At 32.5% G+C, this 21,734-nt stretch overlaps 1 protein-coding gene across 1 annotated transcript in view; it reads right to left on the reverse strand.

The window, feature by feature from the left end:
• The window catches only part of LOC129746212 (frizzled-like), a 131,211-nt gene that overhangs the window by 12,442 nt on the left and 97,035 nt on the right, over window positions 1-21,734 (reverse strand). Inside the window, exon 4 of the mRNA XM_055739774.1 lies at window positions 10,241-10,466. Coding sequence (XP_055595749.1) covers window positions 10,241-10,466 — 226 coding nt within the window. The remainder of the gene's footprint in view (window positions 1-10,240; window positions 10,467-21,734) is intronic.

Here is a 21,734-nt window from a genome sequence, read left to right on the forward strand (position 1 = left end):
ATACTCTTAATGTTATGAAATCGCTTGGTGGCGGATTCAAGTCCTGTCGGTAAGCAGTTGTATCTTTTTCGGAAAATTCATAATATTTACGGCTTATGTTCCTCCTTTTTTTTGACACCTCATGTTTCTCTAATACTTCCCATCATCAATGTTATTAACTTTTTAGTTTATCTATTAAACACTTCAGGTGTGGTTTGTTCAATAAACACTTAAACTATATCTAGAGATATAGTAGTTATTCAAAGAGTTCTTCACTTTCCTGTAATGCAACAAGAATAAATGTAGTCCATCGCTTTTCGATTCACAAACAGTTTTTATTCAATCGTACCCTCTACAATTTCTTCAATAACCGATTAGGTTTCAACCGTCAACGGGCTGGTAGCAATGGCGGTTGAAACATACCCGGTAATCGGTGTAGTTATGCAAATTTTTTTTTTTAAGCTCATCTCAAACCAATCATTACCATCAAGCTGCTACCGGTCGTTTGCCAGGAGCATGACCTCAAACACTGACTGCGCCGCATAAGTAAATGCACAACTCCGGTCTAGCTAGATCGAGAAAGTCAGTTGCAGCAGCACTTCAGCACACTAATTAGTATGCAAATCGATTCCTTCAGGATGGCTGTAGAGCTGCAGAGCTAATCGAGGGCACACTCTTTTTTTTATAGTTATCCACCACCACCCCGGATACAAGATTCAGGAACAGGGGATGTTAAGCGGAAGGCGGCCATCATCATGCTTGTAATGATTGCCACGTACAATCGTGGCTTTTTCCTGGCTCTTGTACGTGGCATGACTTTGATCCTGTCCTTCTGACCTATGACATGAATTCGTTTGGAGAATATTTTTCCTTCATTTTATTCTTTTACCTTTGGTTCCAGTACCGCAAAATAAAACATATTTTATACATTAGCACCTTCAATGTAAGCAATTTAGAAAAAAAAAATATCTTGTTAAAAACAAAGGATACACCTATGAGCATTTATGGCATAAATAAGCCATTGAACCGAAAATTGTATCATCAAGCTTTCGGCACTCATCCATCCATCCGAACCCTAATCGAATTGAATCCCATTCAGACTGATGGATTGAAAAAAGGGCCCCCAAATATTTAAACCTCACGAACGGATGTTGTTGCTTATCTGGTCCAGACGGGCGGAGGTGATAAATCTTCCCTGGGATCCCGGGCACACCTGAAAATGGCCAACATGAAAACCCTTTTTTCGACTCTTCCCACTTCTCTGGGCACTTGCAGAAGAAATTCGAGGATGATGATGATGAGCCTTGGCTTGGTGTTTATTTGGCGGTAATCGGTGGTTTGTTTTGATTCAGTTTGAGGGCTACCTTTTCACACTTTTTATTAGCTTTTATTGATGTTTGCTTAACCGGTCGATTGGTTTTTGTGAGGTTAATATTTTTATGGATCTTCGATTTTGTTTTTGGTTCCATCTTTCACCAAGGCGGACCTTTCGAAGAACATGTTGAGTTTGATGATTTAGAAAACATCTTTAAGTATCGTGGTGCACCTGAAAAATGTTTAATACTGTCGGTGAGTTTTGTTCATAAGCTTTAATGTAACGACAATTTCCATTTAATGTAGCTTTCCATTAAGTGTAGCTTAAGCTTGCCAGATTGCCCGGTTTTATCCGGATTTGCCCGGGTATTTGATGCAAAATTTCGAGAAAGTCCGGTCCGGCCCGGTTGCCCGGATATCGTGAAAAAAGTCCGGATATTGCCCGGATTTTTTCACAATTTTCACAAAGAAACCAAAAAAAAAAATCAAAGTTTTTGAGTAAGTTTCAGCTAAATCGATTAACGGTATGGAAATTTTCAACGGTTGTTTCAAATAATTTCGCTGATTTTCTTTTATAAACCTTTAAATATTTAAGTGTTCCAAAAAGTTTTTGGAAGTCTGCAATTACATTAATAAAATATTAATTTCATTTTTTTGCATTTTTCTTTCGTTTTCTATATAATAACACCAAAATTTTGCCCGGTTTTTGGATTCGAAAAATTCAAATCCATGCCCGGATTTTGCCAGGTTTTTTTGAAAAAACGCCCGGAATTGCTAGGCCCGGATGGAAGTGGAAAAAATTCTGGCAACCTTAGTGTAGCTCCATTAAATAATTTTAATTGCATATTTTGTATTTTTAATGGAAGCAAAAGAGCACATCAGTAGAAAGCATTTTTACCTCAACATTCAAAGATAAAGTTTAAGAAAGGTTCCATTTGATTTCGAAATAGGTTTTATGTTTATGTAGATAATCCACCATTGGTGCACGGATTCATCGCAGTTTCGCTAACAAATGCGCTGATTCACATTCTTTAGATCATGAGCTCAGCTTATCTTCAATGCAAACCACCACATATCCGACACCATGGCTTCATGTGAACTGTCATGTAATGAATGTGTTTTGTGTATGTGTGAGTCTTATTTGGAGAACGAGAAAATCAGTTTCGCTACCATATAAGATTCATTACATTTTCAGTGTTATGAATCTACGACAATTCAATTTGTTTTTTTTTTAACCCAGAGCAAAATCCAAATTTGCTCAATGAAATCCGGGCAACCGGGCTGGACAGAACTGTATCCGAATTTTGTATGAAATAAACGGGCAAACCTGGATATAACCGGACAATCTGGCAACCTTTGTGTGGAGTTGGAAATTATTTGACGGCACATAATTGTTTCCTAATGAGGTGCTCTTCTACCTATATCCTCGACAACACAAAATTTGCAATCGAAAGATAAAATGCATTTAAGCTACATTTAATGAAAATTTTCACTTCATCAAAGCTTATGAAAAAAACTCACTACAAATATACAACACTTTTCTGGTTTGCTACGATATTTGAAAATGTTTTTTTTTTCAAATTTGGTCTAGTCTATTCTGAAATAGAGTATAATTTGGTGTTTTTGAGCTGAGATTGTTCTCAGCGAACAGGAATCGCACAAAATCATCTCATACTATCATGAGGACAAAGTAGGTGGAAAAAACCACCAACCAATTCTTGTTAACACAGTAAGGATTTCGAAGAAATCTTAGCTCAAAAACACCAATACTTGACATATTTCATCTCAGTAACGACTGGACCAAATTTTACAAATTTGGCATCTTTGAGTTATCAAACGGTTGTACACAATTATGTAGAATAAATTATCCTTAAATATGTACATATCACATATGAGTTACGCTTTTTTATTTTACTTTTTAATTTAAAAATATAATCCCTTCTCTGTCAAGCAATGAAAACTAGTATGATAAATGTTTCTAAATAATCTTTGATATGCTCTAAAAATATCATTCGAAAACACAAAAAAAAAAACAAAATTAACATTGTTTCTGAAGTTCCATGAATTCAAAAGTTGATGTTGGCTTATTTGAAAGAATTTAATCAAAATTCATTTTTTTATGCATTAAACTTTTTTTCGCAAAACTGTGGAATATGAAAAGATTTTTAATGCTTATGATAAACTATCTCGAAGGCCACAACATGTTTCGACTTTAATAAAAAAGGCAATGGAAGCTTTTTTTCATTTATTTTTATCTATTCTACAAAATACGTTCTATTTTTAAATTTCAATCAAATTGAAAACAAAAAAGAATCCCAGTTATTTTAAAAGAAAAAAAAACAAAATGATTTGAATCTTACATCTCAAAATAGATCAACATCTTTTTAAATTTTTTCAAAAATCTTTTTTAGCATCTTAATCTTCAAAACGAAAATTCTTAGCCAAAAATGAATCTTTGATTGAATGAAGGAAAATAAATGCATTAGGAGCTGGTTTATTTTTTTAAAAGAATATTTGTTTGTTCACTAATAGTGATTTTTACCAAAACTTTTTTACTTCCAAACTTAAAAATGGCTTATCATCGAAACTTATGGTCTTTGATCATTTTCAAACAGTACATGTGATTAATCACAATTTATTTTTTTTCCAGGAAACTTATTTTTTAATCGATAACTCAAATAGTTATTTTAATTATTTTAAGAACAATGTTACGTTTTTGCAAGTAGAGTTTACCTTCCCTGGCCATTTGAACGATACCGGAAATTTCAAAATATGACTACCGACCCGAGATTTAAGATAACACTCTACTGCATACGAATCCTTATCTTAAATGTATTTTAAAAATCATAAGTTGTAGAATTGTAAAACATTCCAAACTATCTTACGCCTTAAAAATTCAATAAACAAAACGATAAACAATTTCAAGAAAAGTATGTATATAAAATTATTTCTATCATTTTTTTAACAAAAATGGTTAAATACCACGCCAATACATTAAATTTATCAGTTTGGGTACGAAGAAAGAGAAAAGAGTTTTAAAATAATTTTCCATTAGTTTAAAAAAAATTTAATTTCTTTGCCGATTATATGCTGCTGTCAACAACTTGCGAAACGAAAGTTTCTTTACTGAAATTGTTCTTTTGTATTCTTTAATGAAACTGTTTGGTTTTACATATTTTTTGTCATTTTTTACTTCAATAAGTTTGTAAATTGTAATCTAAACCATTCATTATAGTAAAGAAATCATTAACCTTGCTGAATCTGATTCATTTTTCCTATTTAGGTAGTGCAAGTTTGAGTTTTAAAATTCTTTTTATTTGGTACGAGAATTTCCGAGATTTTTCAATGATTTCCGGATTCAAATTTTCCCGAAATTTTTTGATTTCCGGGAACTCCAGGTCGAGAAAACACGGAATTGAATACTCTAACGAAAAGTATGGAATATCGATTCGAGTGTGATTCATTTCATCCCACCATGAGACGATTGGGTTTGAAATGTTGATTTGTTTGAAAATGTTCAAATTGAAGCTTATTTAGATTAAGTTATATTAGGTTTACAAATACTTTTGACAAATACATTTAAAGATGCTTTTGCTCATGATCATATGAAAAAGATCAAAGATATGAAATGTGTCATAAAGTTGCTGAGATGTGGCCAAGTTAAAGTTTTTGAAAGGGTAATCACAAGCCTTAGGGCGAGAGAATATGCATGAATTTGAAAATTCATAAAGTCGGACGGGTATTCATGTTTTCCCAAATAAAATATCATGGAAGGAAATTTCCAATGATAAGTAAGCAAAATAAAATCAAATATTTTTCAAAAAATCGGAAACTTATATGGGGAAAAAAAGAATATCGGCTTGAAAAGGAGAGAATTCAATCAGATGAACTTTTCGTACAACTCATAAAAGTTTTGATTATGTCGATTTATCATTCAAATTTTCAAGATAATATGTAATGTTATTTTGCATGTTTTTAAAAGGCATTACAAGCATCTACGAACATTGAACTTCGATTGACCTTTTAAGAATTGAGAGAGTAGAGAAACTTATTTTAAACTCACGTTTGAGCTTTACAAACCTAAAAAAGGAAAATCATTACTTAGTTACCAAGTCCTATCCTTTTCACAATTTGTTAAATTTACATGATAGTTTTTTTTTTAGATTTTTACTCAAGCTATAAATGATGAAAAAATATCCATAATTTATGCAAGGGGTAAGAAAAAGCTTGCAGGGTTGCCCGGTTTTTATCCGGGTTTGCTTGGGTATTTAAAACAAAATTTGGGAAAAGTCCGGTCCGGTAATTGTAATTGGTTTTCTGGCAGCCTTAAAAACGATTCAAAATCTGATGATATTTATATTTTTATATTTTATATATTTTATTTACATATATAAAAAGCAATTTCTGTATATTTGTTTGTTTGTTTGTTTGTTTGTTTGTTTGTTTGTTTGTTTGTTTGTTTGTTTGTTTGTTTGTTTGTTTGTTTGTTTGTTTATTTGTTTGTTTGTTTGTTTGTTTGTTTTTTTGTCCTCTATAGACTCAGCCGTCTTAAAAGCTAGAGGTGTTGAAAATTTGCGCATGAATGTTTTGAAAGACGAGCAACCGATTTCAGGTGTCAAATTTTGTGTAAAGGGTCATCCAAAGGGGTCGTCCATATTAACTGTTCGCTGTTTTTGCGATATTGCGACGTTATTATACATCGTATTCAGATGAAAATTGGTACACGATAGTTTTGAGTGACGTGCAATCGATTTCAGGTATCAAATTCAGTGTAAGGGGCCGGAAAAAGGGGTCATCCATATTAATTTTTCAATATTTTAGTGATATTGACGTTTTTATACATCGAATTGGGATGAAAATTTACACATAGAAGTTATCACACGGTGTGCCAAAATACGTTATTAAAAATAAAAAATGACCACCAAAACGGCACTCGACATTCGAAAGATATAGTATTCAGGCATCCATCCTGAAAATTTGGAAATGTTTCATCGGGCTTTTTTGAAATTAGAGCGATTTTAAATTTTAAGTCAATTTGCAATACATTTCCAATGGGGTTTTTCGACCTTATGTTCTATGACAATGGATTTTTCTGACTACACATATTTTATGACAATCACCCAGTTCAATGACTTTATAGACAATTTCATGCCCGACAACTTTGTGGAAGACTGGAAATCGATTTGAGTTGATCCTAAAAAGTTATTGGCAATTTTCAAAAACTTTATTAGACTGACTGAAATTTTTCCATGTTTCTTAATTTTTTTTTCAATTCCGCTTCACTAAACAGCGAATATCTTTCCAGGCGTAGTTTGAATCGTTTTTGGGTCTCCAACCATTTTTTTCGTGCTTAAAATGTGCTTAGTCGAACAAGGTAAATAGCGTCATATTGGCTTTAAAATAGTCATTTTTGATTACCTTCTTGGATTCAACAAAAAAAAAAACGATATTTTTTATTTAAAATTAAAAATCAACACAGATGACCACTGTTATAGTCCACTACAGCATTTAAGAGATGACCGTAGTACAACTTTGATGTATCAGGCGTTTGATATCGGTTCCACGTTTCTGAAAAATCATGAAGAACACTCTCCGAGGCTTGCTCTCCGAATACACCCAGCGATTTTCCGGTGTATTCGCGAAAATCCTTTACATGGAATCGTAGAATGTGGAATTTGGAAGAGTTTGGCAGTTTAAGATTCTTCCACATTGTAGAAAACTCATCAATGAGTCATGTGTACTCGAAATCTAAGTTTTCCTTAAAGCATGCCTTGTAAATCTCCTAGAACAGCTTCAGTGCCTGCGATATCGGTAGCCTAATAATTGATTAAATAATTTGACGTTATTATACTTAATATAAGGCTAATGTTCATAACTATTTCTAAAATACCTTCGAACACCGCCATCCTTGAAACGTTAAGCTTTGGACTGCTGTCCCAAGGAAATCACCGACTAAGTAATTTTAAAAGAACCACCTTCACCGTCCATTCCAAATTTAAAAATTAGTTCTTCATCATTCATATTTCGCGAGTCTCGAATCATTTGAATAATTTCTTTTACATCGACGCAGTATACTACAGGTGCTTCTTTGACGCTTCGTTTCCTCCCATATCACCCAACTTCATGATTTTGAAGAAATCCTTTAATTGACGGTTATATGAGCCTAACTTTTCTTTAAGATTAGGCTCAAAATTTATACCCATTTTACGGAAGTTTCGTGTAATACTAAGGGTTTTCCTCACGCTTAAGTTGTTGTTAACTTTCATTTCGAACACATTCTGGGCAGATACAGGAGCAGTTGGTTTCAAAGATCTGTGAGCTCGTATGATGACTATTACCCAGAGATTTACTATTACATATACATTTGTGCTAAAAATTCTATCCCAAACAACTTTATCGAAGACCCAAAAACGATTCAAACTACACCTGGAAAGATATTCGCTTTTAGTGAAGCGAAATTGAAAAAAAACTTAAGAAACATGGAAAAATTTCAATCAGTCTAATAAAGTTTTAGAAAATTGCCAATAACTTTTTAGGATCAACTCAAATCGTTTTCCAGTCTTCCACAAAGTTGTCGGGCATGAAATTGTCTATAAAGTCATTGAACTGGGTGATTGTCATAAAATATGTGTAGTCAGAAAAATTCATGGTCATAGAACATAAGGTCGAAAAACCCCATTGAAAATCTATTGCAAATTGACTTAAAATTTAAAACCGCTCTGATTTCAAAAAAGCCCGATGAAACATTTCCAAATTTTCAGGATAGATGCCTGAATACTATATCTTTCTAATGTCGAGTGCCGTTTTGGTGGTCATTTTTTATTTTTAATAACGTATTTTGGCACACTGTGATCAGGGACAAACAATTGATTTCACTTATCCAAATTCATGTCAGGAGCCAGCCAAAGGGGCCGTCCATATTAACTATTAACTTTTAATGCTAAACTGTCATTATTATACATCGGATTCAGATGAAAATTGGTACACAAGAGTTTTGAGGGACGGGCAATCGATTTCAGATATTGAATTCAGTATAAGGTGTTGACAAAAGGGGTCGTCCATATTAACCTTTCAACATTTCTGCAATATCGTCGTTATTATACATCGGATTGGGATGAAAATTTGCACACGGTGGTTTCCAGGGACGGGCAATCGATTTCAGATGTTAAATGTTTTTCCAGTGGTCGACGAAAGGGGTCGTCCATATTAATTCATTTTTCACTGTTTCTAGAAATATTGACGTTATTATGCAATGGATTGCTTTAAAACTTTTCACATGGGAGTTTTGATGGAAGGGCAATCGATTTCAGATATCAAAGATTTTATAAGAGGCCACAGAAAGGGGCTTAACCTTTTTTTTTGTCGGGATGAATCATCCAAACGGATGAAAATCCTTGCGAAAAAAGGGCTGAACTTTTTGGCAATAATGGCGTTATTATGCAATGATCGAGTAGAAATTTATACACGGGGGTTTCTTCGCAAGGTCAATTGATTTCTTATTTCAAATTTAGTAGCAGACTATCCAAAATTTTTGCAATTATTTATTAATAAACAATAAATTCGGAAGTGCATCTGGAAAATGCTTGGCTATTTACTTTCACATACAAACTGTTCATGACATATTCCAAGTTGTAAGCGAAACGGAGTTCGTATGGGATCAGCTAGTATTTTATATGTTTATATTTTAATATTTTTTTCATTTTTATCCAATATTTCCGTATATTTCCCATATTTTTCATATTTTAATTTTTTTTTATTTTTATCAAAAATTCCCCAGATTTTTGGTGGAAAATTTTGAACTCAAATTCCCAGATTGTGTTAGGTTTTTAAATAAAATAGCCTGGATTTGTTCGGCCCGGATAGGTACTGAAAAAATTCTGATAACCTTACATTTAACATTAAACATTTAACAAAATATATTTTCTACGCTGACGGATGCCATTAAAAGCACTTTTTGTTTAATTCTTAAATTTAACTGTGGGTTTGATTTACTAATAAGAATAACACGTGGTTCAAACGTGAATGAATTTCAACACATTTTTAAAGCAAGAGCATGGGCACTGAACGGTGTTGATTTTGGGTCATTTATGAATTTCTCGAATTTGGAGGTCTACTGAACTTCGTTATGGTTCAAAACTCATCCATGATTTCTAAAAGAATTCTTAAGTGACGTTCAAATGTGTGCCAATTTATTAATTTCTAAAAGAAAATTTTTCCCTACACAATGTTGTCGAAAATCGTATCTTCTTATTTGATTATGCAAACAAGTTATAAGCTGATAATTAGGGGTTTGACTTTTGACATTAAAACAACTGACATCTTTGCTGCTACCTAGCGAGGACTGCATGACTACTTTCCAAGCAATACTGTCAGCTGATTTAATTGTTTTTCGCTGCCAAAAGGCATTAAATCTCTTCAACAACTCACTTTTTTTGCATATTAAAATAAAAAAGTTTCGACCTTGGAGAAAGTTGTTCATTGGGAAATAACCTTTGAAGAATTTATTTATTGACAAAAAATCAATTAGCAGGCATTTTTTTTGGAAATTTCAAAACATAATATTCAATTCCATACAAACATAAATGTTAAAATTTTCTCGTATAAACGTCATCGTCATAAAAACTGTTTATTTCTCCCAGTTTTCCATTTTCTACTTATGCTAGAATATTTTTAGTATACCAAACGTGGCTACACACAATTGTTATAAGCGGTTCTAGAAACTGGACCTATCTCGTTTAAGGAATTGTTTTAAAAACCCAGAAACGTTGCTTGCATTTTTCAAGTTCAACCAGCCTTGACGGCATCTATTTCGACTTCCACATTTTGAGGTCGCAAGTTTATCTCCCGATGCGTCCTTAATTCCTCCCATAGTGAATTTCCCTGATTAAACGTGGATAACCGCGGATCCCTTATCCCATTCCTAGTTAAAACAACACGATAAACTTACCTTCGACTTTTCCGAGCGCGAGCACGAAGATGGTCTGCACTGCCGGAATGGCCCACGCCACCAGATGGAACAGATGGGACCGGTTCTCGATCGCCTCGTGACCCCACTTGAGACCGGCTGCCAGGAACCAGGCCAACGCCAGGCAGGCCCACCACGCGAACGCAGCCATGCAGCAAAAGTACAGGGCCATGAACAAGACCGTACAGGAGGCGGACTGCCGGTGACCCTGAAAGTTAGAGGAAGGGAAAAAGAAAGACACTGTTTAATATAAAGAGGAAAAAAAAGTTTCTAGAGTTAGGGAGTCGTGGAATGGCGAGGGAAAACTTGATATGGAGGCTAGCTGAAAATATCAACCTGTTATTTGGCGCACAAATTTGTTGGCCGGCCATGTTCAGGGCGATTCGACGGAATTGGGAACATGTGCGATGTTAGACGTTTACAAATTAGCGTGTCATTTTTCACTCATGGAACCAGACGTGTTTTTGCCTGTGTTTATCGTTTGGTAAATTGTTTCTCCGTTATTTATTTTCCCTTCAGAATAACGTGCGAGCATGCGAGCCAGTAACTCAAAATAACTTTTCCAGAAGGCTCCATCTACCGGAGACTTCATTATTTATGCATCGAAACTGTCGAAAAGTGTCGATTAACAGACATTTTCTAGTTTAATTTTCAGCAACGAACCATGATGTTTTTAAATGAATTCTTTCCGGGCAATCCCGTTCGTTTCATTCCTATGCAAAAGGTAACATGTTTCCGACATTTACAATCGGCTGAACCCACAAAGACCTTTAGGTTATGCTTAAAGCTTATAGCAAACAGAAAACGACAGAAGCAAAAAATGGAAACGAAAGAAAAGCCATTGTTCTTTTTGCTTTTTTCTTCGTATTTTTTTTTTCTTTAAAGGTGCAATTGCAGTTGACTTCTTATTCTCCGCGAACCTAACCGTTGCAGTGCCCTTTCGTGATTCCGTTGACAACTATAGGAAACGACAACTTCCAGCAACTTGAGAGTCGACGACAACGCCGACGACGGCGAAGACGACGACGAACATCGAAGACTGTTGGGCACGATTTTCTTGCGTTATAATCCGCAAATCTGGAGACTGCATACATAATCCTGTTCTTTCGGTCAACTCCCGGATTTTTACAGCTAGGGTTACCGCAACTATTTTAATGGCAACGAGTGAAAATCCTAAACATTGTTTTTCCAAGTACAACTTTGAACAATGTCGTTAGAGACTTTGGAGTAGAAGATAGAGCTCCAGTTTCTGTTCCAATGATCTGGGTTCGAATCTCAGTCATGGCGTATGTTGTTCTCTCTTCGTCATATGGTGGATTGACCATTTGCAAGATTCTATCAAATATTTTCTCAAAAGACAAGTGTATTACACTTAGTGTAAATCTTGGAAATTTTTTTTTTGAGAAACCCTATTCCAATACCAACTCAAAAGGAGTGACACAAACCAGCTATCCCTTCTAAAGGCAACGCTATTCTCTCAATTCCTGGACCAAGATGGCAAAACCTTTGCCAGGGCCTTTGCAGCCTACACAAGCAAACATGGGCTTCGAAGTTGGTCCGGTTCAGCTTGTGCCAAGAATGCAACCGACAACATGCCTGGTGCTCGTTCTACTGGGAAGCGTCCGCCGTCGTCGTCGTTTGTTTTTTTTTTTAGTTTTTTTGTCGAGTTTCATTTTTCCAGAAATAATTTCATGGATCCGTCACCTGGAATGTAATTCGTTGGAAGCAGACGCTTGTAATCCACGGTAATCCGGTACCCAACTTCCTACGAAGTTTACATAAGCTGGCTTGTCTTAAGCTGGAAGCTCTGAGGCAGTTTGCCTTTGGGCAGCGTCCTACGTTGACTTTGACTAATTGATACAATAATACGGTGTGGGACTACAAGGCACGTTGGAGTAAACAGAATTAAAATGGTTTATGTTTTGTTTCCAACAGCCATTACAGTGGTTAAAATGATGTTTAATCAGATCCCAATATAAGTGAAGTAAGAGAGCAAAAGCTATTAATTGCAGAATAAGAAACTTTTACAAATTAAAAAATAAAATTATTCCTACGATCTGATCCAAATCTTTTCTCCATGGACCATCAATATGCGATTAAGATGCAGAGAAGTGTGAGCCAAATTTTTCCATTTTTCTCAAAACTTCTATTTGAAACGATGCGTACCTTCGAGCATGGCCGTAAGAACGGGGTAGGGGGAGGTTTGGAAGGTCAACCCCCTCTCTCCATGAGGGTTCTACTCTACAATCCGATTTTAAAATTGTTTATCAATATTTTGATGATTGAGTAAGGTTTTTCAAGATTAACGATTTTCACTCAGAACACATGCCAAAATCTCGAGTATTAGAGAATTCAGTAATTTTGAATTCTACTAAATATTTCCAAATTTTCTCACTTGGTGATAGAAATCCAATTCTGTGTACAAAATTTCAACAGATTAAATTCTTATCACGATTCTGGTTCCCTAACTTCAGAATCTAAATTGTACTTCTGTTTTAATATTTCGTATTGTGTATCTAGTTTGGAATGATTGATTTTCAGTTCGCATCATCATTTAAAAATACTAAAAAAAGTGTTTTGGAATTGCTACACAAATTTGGTTTTTGCATTTTTGCAATTTTATCCATAATTTCCAATATTAATGCTTGGATTATTAAGAATCCAGACAGTTAAAAATGCGTGTGTTTTGAAAACTAATTGTTTGATCGAAAAACGTGAGCATTCTTGTGAGTCTCGTTATATTTCCCATCTAATTGGGCCAAAAAATATTAGAAAAAAAACAACAGTTAATGAGTTTTCAAGTCGACAATGAAAAATTTATACAATGATTGTGCAAAATTGTTTTTGTAATGTCCTTTTTGTCAAAACACGTAACCTCAAACATCTGAAAAAAGGCATGGTAGTCCTTTTCATTACCAACACAACGCTACTAAAATTTTGCATATCTGAATTCAAGGAATGTAGTTATCACCGAAATGAAGTCCCGGGATATAAATGTTCATAGCATTAGAAATCATCCTGAGTTTTAGTTTCATATTCAGATGTGATTCTTATGCTTAATTCTTATTTTTTTAGGAAAAACGGTGGGATTTTCAATACAATATATAATTCCTTAAAATTAAAAAAAACGCCCCTTCTAGAAGCGGTAGAAGTTTTTAGATACAGACAAATTTGTACATAATCAAAACAATTCCAAACTTTAGAAAACATCTTACTGTTATCATAGTTCAATGTTTTGTTGGATTTGTTAATACAGACCCCGTTATTTTGAGTCAATCTTCGACCATATTTGATAAATTTTTCTCATGTTTTAGATGCATTTTGCACTCTTCTTTTTATGTGAATGATATTTGTTTCATTTTACCATATTTGCTGTTTTTGTCAATCTTCATCATTTTTTAGTTGTTTTTCGTCATTTTGAGTATTTTGTTTAGATTTATCTTTTATTTAAAAAAAAAACTTTTTGTCATTTTTGAGTACTGTTAATTTTTTTTAAAACTTTTGTTTTTTGGTAAATTTTGTCACAATTACAGAAAGTAAAAATGTATTTATGCTGTTTGTATGAATAATATTAGACATGTTAAAGCAAAAACTAAGAAGTAATGTTGTTTCTCAAAACCGTTACCGAAAACGAACGGGGCCTGTAATATGTATGTTACATTGAAGCGTCCCTCAATATAACATATAATCTAATTTTGTATAAAATTTATTTGACAATTCAATAAACCATCTGACTATGGGGATTTTTTTTTATTATCTGACGGGTTTGCGCCGGGGGTCTTCAGATTTTCCCCAAAATTGAAAATTTGGTTCATTTTTGCGACTTAAAAACACATGTATTTTTTCAGATTTTTAACATTTTTATTTTTTGAGTTAGCTTCGGTTAGATTTTTTTGTAAATAAAAAATAACCATTTTTGAAAGCTACATAACTCTGTTGTTTCTCAACGGAAATTATAAAATAGCACATCAAAATGCATTGAAATTTTATCAGCTTTTCAAATAGAATAGTTGAAAAAAATTAAATAATGACCTTCAACATGAAAAGTTGTAAATAAACTTTAAATGGCGTCTAAAAGTACCGTCTGCACCACCGAATATTTTGCAAAAAATACCATTGTATAGCTCGATTCATGATGCAACTTTCATCTGAAGACACCAAAGTGGGCCATTAACACCTTGAAGAGTTATGAAAGAAATAATGACAACAAATCTCTTTTTTTGCATCGAAAACAAACAATGGTCGAACAACTGCACTCACATATGGAGATACCAAGCACTTCTAACAACATGGAAACAAAAGAACTTATCAAAGCTGGTAAAAACACTATTTTTTCGTCCTTTTCAGACTGCCCCTACTCGCATAACAGTCCCATATGAATTTTCGTCATTTTAGGTCAACATAAGGCTTCAACATAAAAGACTAAAAAAAGAGGTTTTGTTCTAGAAATTTCGAAAAAAATATCAATTTCTAGCTGTCCTATATGAAATATACCTGAATAACAGTCCCATATGTGAAATACCACGGGTTTGGTTACTTTTCAATGTTTCTTTCGGCGAAATAGTCTTTGGTTTATTGCTTTGAATCATTTAAACATTTTTTTTTAACTCACTTGATGTCGAATGATGCACACTAGTTTTCGAAGGCAGGTCTGACTTTCTTAGGAATGACTTTCTGAGCGAAAAACTATCGGATGCAATCAAAAATCGTAAAAAGATTCAACTTACAATGTGGAGTTCATGATATTTTTTTGCAAAAGTATGTTTCTTTTTCTGATAATTGCATTTAGAAGTTCAAAAATGATCAAATTTAAGTCTTAGAAAGTAGCTTGGTGAGAAAAATATATTTTGTATGGGAATGTTATGCTAGTAAATTCAAAAAAGGTTTCAAATATGGTCGATTAACAGTCCCATAATGAATAAAAATGGTGCTCTCGACCTTACCAGTAACCTTATTTCGAAAATTTCAGGTCTAACGATTTATTATGACAACCTAGAAACGATTTTCGTTTATGCTGAAAGTGGTGGTCACAATTTAAAAATATATTCCAAAACAGAAAAAGCTGATTGTCTCGCTTGCTTATTTTTGTATATGGGACTGTTATGAAAGAAGGAGCGGTAGATTGTTGCAGCTTAACTGACTTCATGTTATATCCAAAAATCTAATAACGTATTCGTTTATACACAGTTTTGCATCAGGTCACAACAAGTTATGCACATTTTACTGTCATTTTTAGAAGTTTATGCGATAAGTTTTGCATCCGTAGTTCCCCAGATTTGATTTAAAATGGACGGTGGAACACTGAAGATTCGTTTGTGAGCGATCGAGGTAGCAAAACACTGACGACGAATTGTGTTCGTTCTAGTACGGTAAACCTCAAAACTGGGCGAATGTAGAAAACGAATACGGTTAAAGTATCATATTTTCATCATTTTACAGCCTGGGCTGGCCATACTGAGCTCTTTGATTATTTCTACAACATTTGTGCCACTTTCTCATACTTTTTTGATCAATGGGAAAGGATTTTGGTGTCCAGTGTTTAGCTCCCGATATAAAAATTTTGTAAAGCACGCCTATATTTCATTTTTTTAATCAGATTTTTGTGATCCCAAACACAGGGACTGAACCTTCTACTATTGGCATTGATTATGCTTCACAATGATCTTTGATCGAAAAATTAATAAGTTATATAGTATATGACCAGGTTGTAAAAGCAACATTCCCATTATTAGTTATATCACATAAACAATACGATACTCAGAATTTTCGTTAAAATTTAAAGCCAGTTTGGCTGCAAACACTCTACAAAGCACGGAAAAGTAGTGTTTTTTACCTGCTTTGGTAAGTTCTTTTGTTTCCACGTTGTTAGAAGTGCTTGCTATCTCCATATGTGAGTGCGGTTGTTCGACCATTGTTTGTTTTCGATGCAAAAAAAGAGATTTATTGTCATTATTTCTTTCATAACTCTTTAAGGTGTTAATGGCCCACTTTAGTGTCTTCAGATGAAAGTTGCATCATGAATCGAGCTATACAATGGTATTATTTGCAAAATATTCGGTGGTGCAGACGGTACTTTTAGACGCCATTTAAAGTTTATTTACAACTTTTCATGTTGAAGGTCATTATTTAATTTTTTTCAACTATTCTATTTGGAAAGCTGATAAAATTTCAATGCATTTTGATGTGCTATTTTATAATTTCCGTTGAGAAACAACAGAGTTATGTAGCTTTCAAAAATGGTTTTTTTTTATTTACAAAAAAATCTAACCGAAGCTAACTCAAAAAATAAAAATGTTAGAAATCTGAAAAAATACATGTGTTTTTAAGTCGCAAAAATGAACCAAATTTTCAATTTTGGGGTAAATCTGAAGACCCCCGGCGCAAATTGTCAGATAATAAAAAAAAATCCCCTATGTCAAAACGCTTACGTTCATCGTTTTTAAATAAAAATCCTTCGAGGATTGTTAAAGTTTTGGTAAATTTGTATGGGAGCCCCCCTTTTTTGGATTTGGAGAAGTTTGAAACTATTTTAAAAACCATATCCGGTCTCACGATGATCAGTTCTGTAGTTTCTAAAAATTGTTCGAATTGTGACAAATTTATATTAGTTTTGTATGGGAGCCCCCCTTCTTTGGATTAGGTGGAGTTTAAAAATATTATAGTACCCATTCCTGGTCTTTAAAACGCTTACACACAAAATTTCACGTTGATCGGTTCAAAAGTTTCCAAAAAATGTTCGAATTGTGTTATATTTTTATTATTTTTGTATGGGAGCCCCCCCCCCACTTTGTCGAGTCGGAGCGGTTTGAAAGTAATTTAGAAACCATCCCGGGCTCCAAAAACTCTTACATACCAAGTTTCAACAAGTAACATGTAAAAAAATGAATGATTTTATATTTGCAGTTTTATCAAGAGTAAAATTTCAAACTTGTACTTGGATTTGGATCAAAATTGCAAGTATCAGGTTTGAACCACGAAACATCAATCAATAAATTATACTTTAGAAAATTTAACATATTTACGGTTTTTTATAACCTAATTCAAAAATGGTTAAAACCTTTGAATTTGATCGAGAATTAGAGAGATTTAACTTGTTTCATGATAGAAACAGTTTTTTTACAGATTGAAGTCTTTCTTATAAAAACTTATTCATTGTTTAAATCAAATAAGCTGCACCAGGCAAACCAAAACTAAATTAATAAAAATTATTAAAAAATAATTTGGATCGATTTTAGAGCCAATTCAAAGATTTTAACTATCGATGAAAGTAACTTTTCTCATTTTTTACTATAAGATTCCTTATACAAATCTATTTAGTTTAAACATTTTTCGTGATTAAACGAAAAGTAATAAGAGATTTTTCTTTAATTTTTTTTTCAGTTGGTGCATTGCACAGTGGTCAAGGAATAAAATTTAGCGGGAAAAAATTATTTGTGTCTTTCCCTTAAGTTTGGTGAATTTAATGTATCGGAAATTTTTTACAACAACTGAAGGCGGTTATTTTGAATGAAATAATTTAAGGGTGGATAATAAATTTTCTGAAATATGAAAAATATTTTCTAGCTGTGATAAGACAGAGGCCTTCATTGCTCCACAATATTGTAGAAACCTAACTATTTATGAAACTTTGTCAAGTCATCAAATTTCTTTCTCTTGAAATTTCATGGCAATTTGTTTTCATGAGGTTAGGGTGGTCCTACAAATAACAGTTTTTTCTATTTATATTTTCAGCAATATTTTCTATCAAAAATATTTGTTAACCGAGATTTTAGATAATCATCATGCGCAACTTTTGTGGAAAACGGGCTACAATAATTGTTTATGTTTTGAAGTTATTAGGCAATTTGTAATGAAAAATGACTCTTTGGTCAACGATAACTTCAATTGAAGCAAGTTTTAAAAAAATATCGTATATTGCATTTAAAAATTCATATAACAGTCTTTATAATATCAAAAATCTGGATGTATGATTTTGTTTTAAGCAATCAATCGTTTTTTGAAGTTAAGTAAAAATCGCTAAGATCTCTTTTTAAAAAAATAGCTAGAATTTGTATCCGTGTTCTTCAAAAACTCAAGAAAGCACTGTACCGATTGATTTTGGCATGTAGCATGAAGTTTTTTGAGTAAGCAATTGTTTCAGCAAAGTTTTGAGTCCCTCCAATCTAGGAAAGAGAGGGTTTCAATACAAATAATAAAAAAATACAAATCAATTCATATCAATTCAATCAATTTCCAAGTGGTTCTCATCAAGATTTGTGAAAATACAAACAATTGCATTTAAAGGATAATCTAGAGTTCACAAAAAAAACCTCCCATTAAATAAGAGGGATCCTCATTCTATAAAAAAACACGAAATAAAATACACAGCAATAAATCATCAAAAATTCTTGATTTATTATTCGAGGAAAATCACCCTGGGTGTTTTCTGGAAATAATGTTTCATGTTTGTTCATGTTCGAAATTGAAATTTAGCTTAAAATACCAACAATACCCAGCAGGACCTAAAAAAAAATACAGTAACGCTAATTTTTGCATGGGTTGAAAGAAGAGCTTTTTCCAGTTCATTTCCACCAAATGTTAAAATATTTGGTCGGTGACTCCACATAAAATATTTCTTTTTAATCAATTTAAAAAATATATATTTAAGCGTTTAACTATTATAGTGGTGCTAGTTCTTTAATTCAAACTTGCAAAAATATTAATTGAACATTTTTATCCAAATCTATCAAAAATGTCTAAATCATTATAAACTAGTTATAGAAAATACGTTACTAAAACAAAGAACATTGCTTATCAAAATATTTTCTAATCTTAAAATATTAAAATCGGCTGAGAAATCTTGTGACCAGTCTTGGAGGGTTTCTGAAATCATAAAAATTATCTGTAATTATCTAAATCTATGTATGATTAGATTTAAATCCATTCTCTTTTGATTTTCTGACTGTGAAAACATTGGTGAAATTTGAAATTTGGTGAATATTTGGTGAATTTCAATAAACTAGATTAAAGATTAAAAAATCATTTTATTCTTGAAACAACTTAACTTTTTTTTTGTGATAACGCTAATGCGATCTGGAGTTAGAACGTATGCCATAATTTAAGCTATAAGATGTTTAAGAAAATCAAATAGTTATTGAGTCAATACTGCGCATTTGAATTAAGCTTGAAGGTTGCTTCGAATCACTTTTCAAACTTTTCATGGAAAAAATAGAAAAAAAGCCATTCTTATTCAAAATTAAGATTAGGCTACCAAGAAGATTATGTTGTTAAAACAGAAAAATTTAAACTTAAAAAACAAACACAAATTTTTTAAAAATTGTAAATTATAAATTTCCTTAAAAAATTGACTATAAAGTTCGGTAAATTTATTTTGAAAAACAAAACAGCCTAACTTGGTGAATTCTTTTGGAAATTATAATAAATTGTTAACTCCATTGATCGACCTTGTCGGTAAAAGTCATGATATTTTAGTAAGAACATTTCAAGATAATGAATATGAAAATTTGTTCCATTAGGAAGAAATTGATGTCATGTGATGAAAATGATTCTTATTTAGTTCTACTCAATAATTTCTATTATTTATTCATTTAATTTCTTTTCATCTGCCTAATTTTTTATAGAAGTAAATTGACGATTCAAATAAACGAGCTTCTCGAAATCTGCCAGACGATTTGATTTTTGCTTCAAAAGTATCTCAAATGCAATTTAGTTAAAACATCTTTAAAAGTTCGTTTAATATCTATTATTTTACAAAATTGGGAAAAACGAACAAATGGGAAATAAGTTTTTAATAGGTTTTCTTTCGCGGAATTCAAAATAACTTAAAGTCTTGGGGAAAAAACCTTTGTTTTAAATTTGTTTGAAATGTTTCAAAGTTATATCAGAAAGTGCAAAATTTTCTTAAATAATTTATACATATTCTATAAGTTGCAAAACACCTAAGTTAATAAAAATAAGCTCTTAAATTCGTTACACCTGATTTAAATGTGAATGTGTTGGTCTTGTATAATTTATGTGTATTTAAGAAAAAATAAATAAACACAAATTAAAGTTGTTGTTGGAATTTGTTGGTCTCTTGAAGAATATTTCATTTCAGCATTTAATTTATTATGATAAAAAAATGTTTTATAATTATAAAAATGAGTAGTAAAAACGTAATGAATGGACTTGTTTGGATATTTTTTTTTTTAATAAAAACCAATTTCAAAGACAAGGTAGGGTTTTATTTAAAATTGTAGATCGGAATTGAAAGTTAAAAACTAGTTTCAATTTGTAAATGTTATGTACTGTTGTAGAATGAAATGTCCCCTCCCCACCCCGTTCGCACGGCCTTGTCGAGATTTATGATATTGTGAAGACTGCTATGTAAACTCTTAAACGCAATCAACGGTTAAATTTATCACTTGCTCGATTTGGAGTTATCGTAGCTCAAAAAGCGTCATTTTTCAACATAAACTCAACAACTTTTGCAAACTCAAATCAAGCTTTTTATCAATAGCTTTTATCCCCTTCGCACCGCATAAGTTTTTCAACAGTCCCTCTTTCACCAGATCACGCTCCACAGTGGTCCAAAAGGGTCTAAAATGGAACTTTTTTCCTGGTGCCTTTGTCTTTTATTTTAGCTACCAGATGTCTTCTGAACATTTACTAGTAAAATTGTTTCCCATAATGTGAAAGTATCAAAAATTAACCACAGCCTGCTACGATAAAAATAAAAACACTAACTTTTTTGTTTGAAGAGATAGAGACCAAATTTGTTTTACAAAGTTGTAGATGTCATCAAAATATGAAACTTTGCTGAAATAATAAGAGCTCTATATCTATTCAGTGCAGAGTTATAAAGCTTTTAGTTTAAAACATACTTAAAATTTGTTTTTTGTACTTAACTATTGTAAATTTTGAACTTACATAAATATGATGTTCACAACATTTATTGCGATACTCAATACGCACATTTTGCACGAGATCTTAAGACTCTACGACCTTGTCTTTCAAAGTTATCGTAATTTCAAGTTATATTTTTCCTTAATTTTAAGAATTTCTAGGGTAAAATGGGGCAAGTGGATCCATAAACTAAATTCCACATTTTGAAGTATGATTCAAGTACTACAAACTTAGCCAGAAAATACTTGTCTCTACGCGCCTGTTTTTGAGAACGGTCGGCATAAATTTGTTGAATTCCTAGATTTTAACGAGAAAATAGAGTTTTATTGTCATCATTGAAATAAAAACATGTTTAAAATGCACATAACTTTATCAGTTTTCAACTGAAATCATCAAAGAGCACATCAAAACGCATTGAAATTTTATCACCTTTTCAAATTTCATATTTAAAAGAAATGAACAAAATACATTTCCAGTTAAAATCGTAAAAACGCTTTAAAAATTGTTTAAAAGTACAAACGGTATCATCAAATATTCCCTTAAAAATACCATTCATAAGCTCGCTTGATGTTGCAACTTTCATTTGAAGACA

Source organism: Uranotaenia lowii, chromosome 2 (assembly GCF_029784155.1).
Source record: "Uranotaenia lowii strain MFRU-FL chromosome 2, ASM2978415v1, whole genome shotgun sequence".
In the NCBI taxonomy this organism is placed as follows: Eukaryota; Metazoa; Arthropoda; class Insecta; order Diptera; family Culicidae; genus Uranotaenia; species Uranotaenia lowii.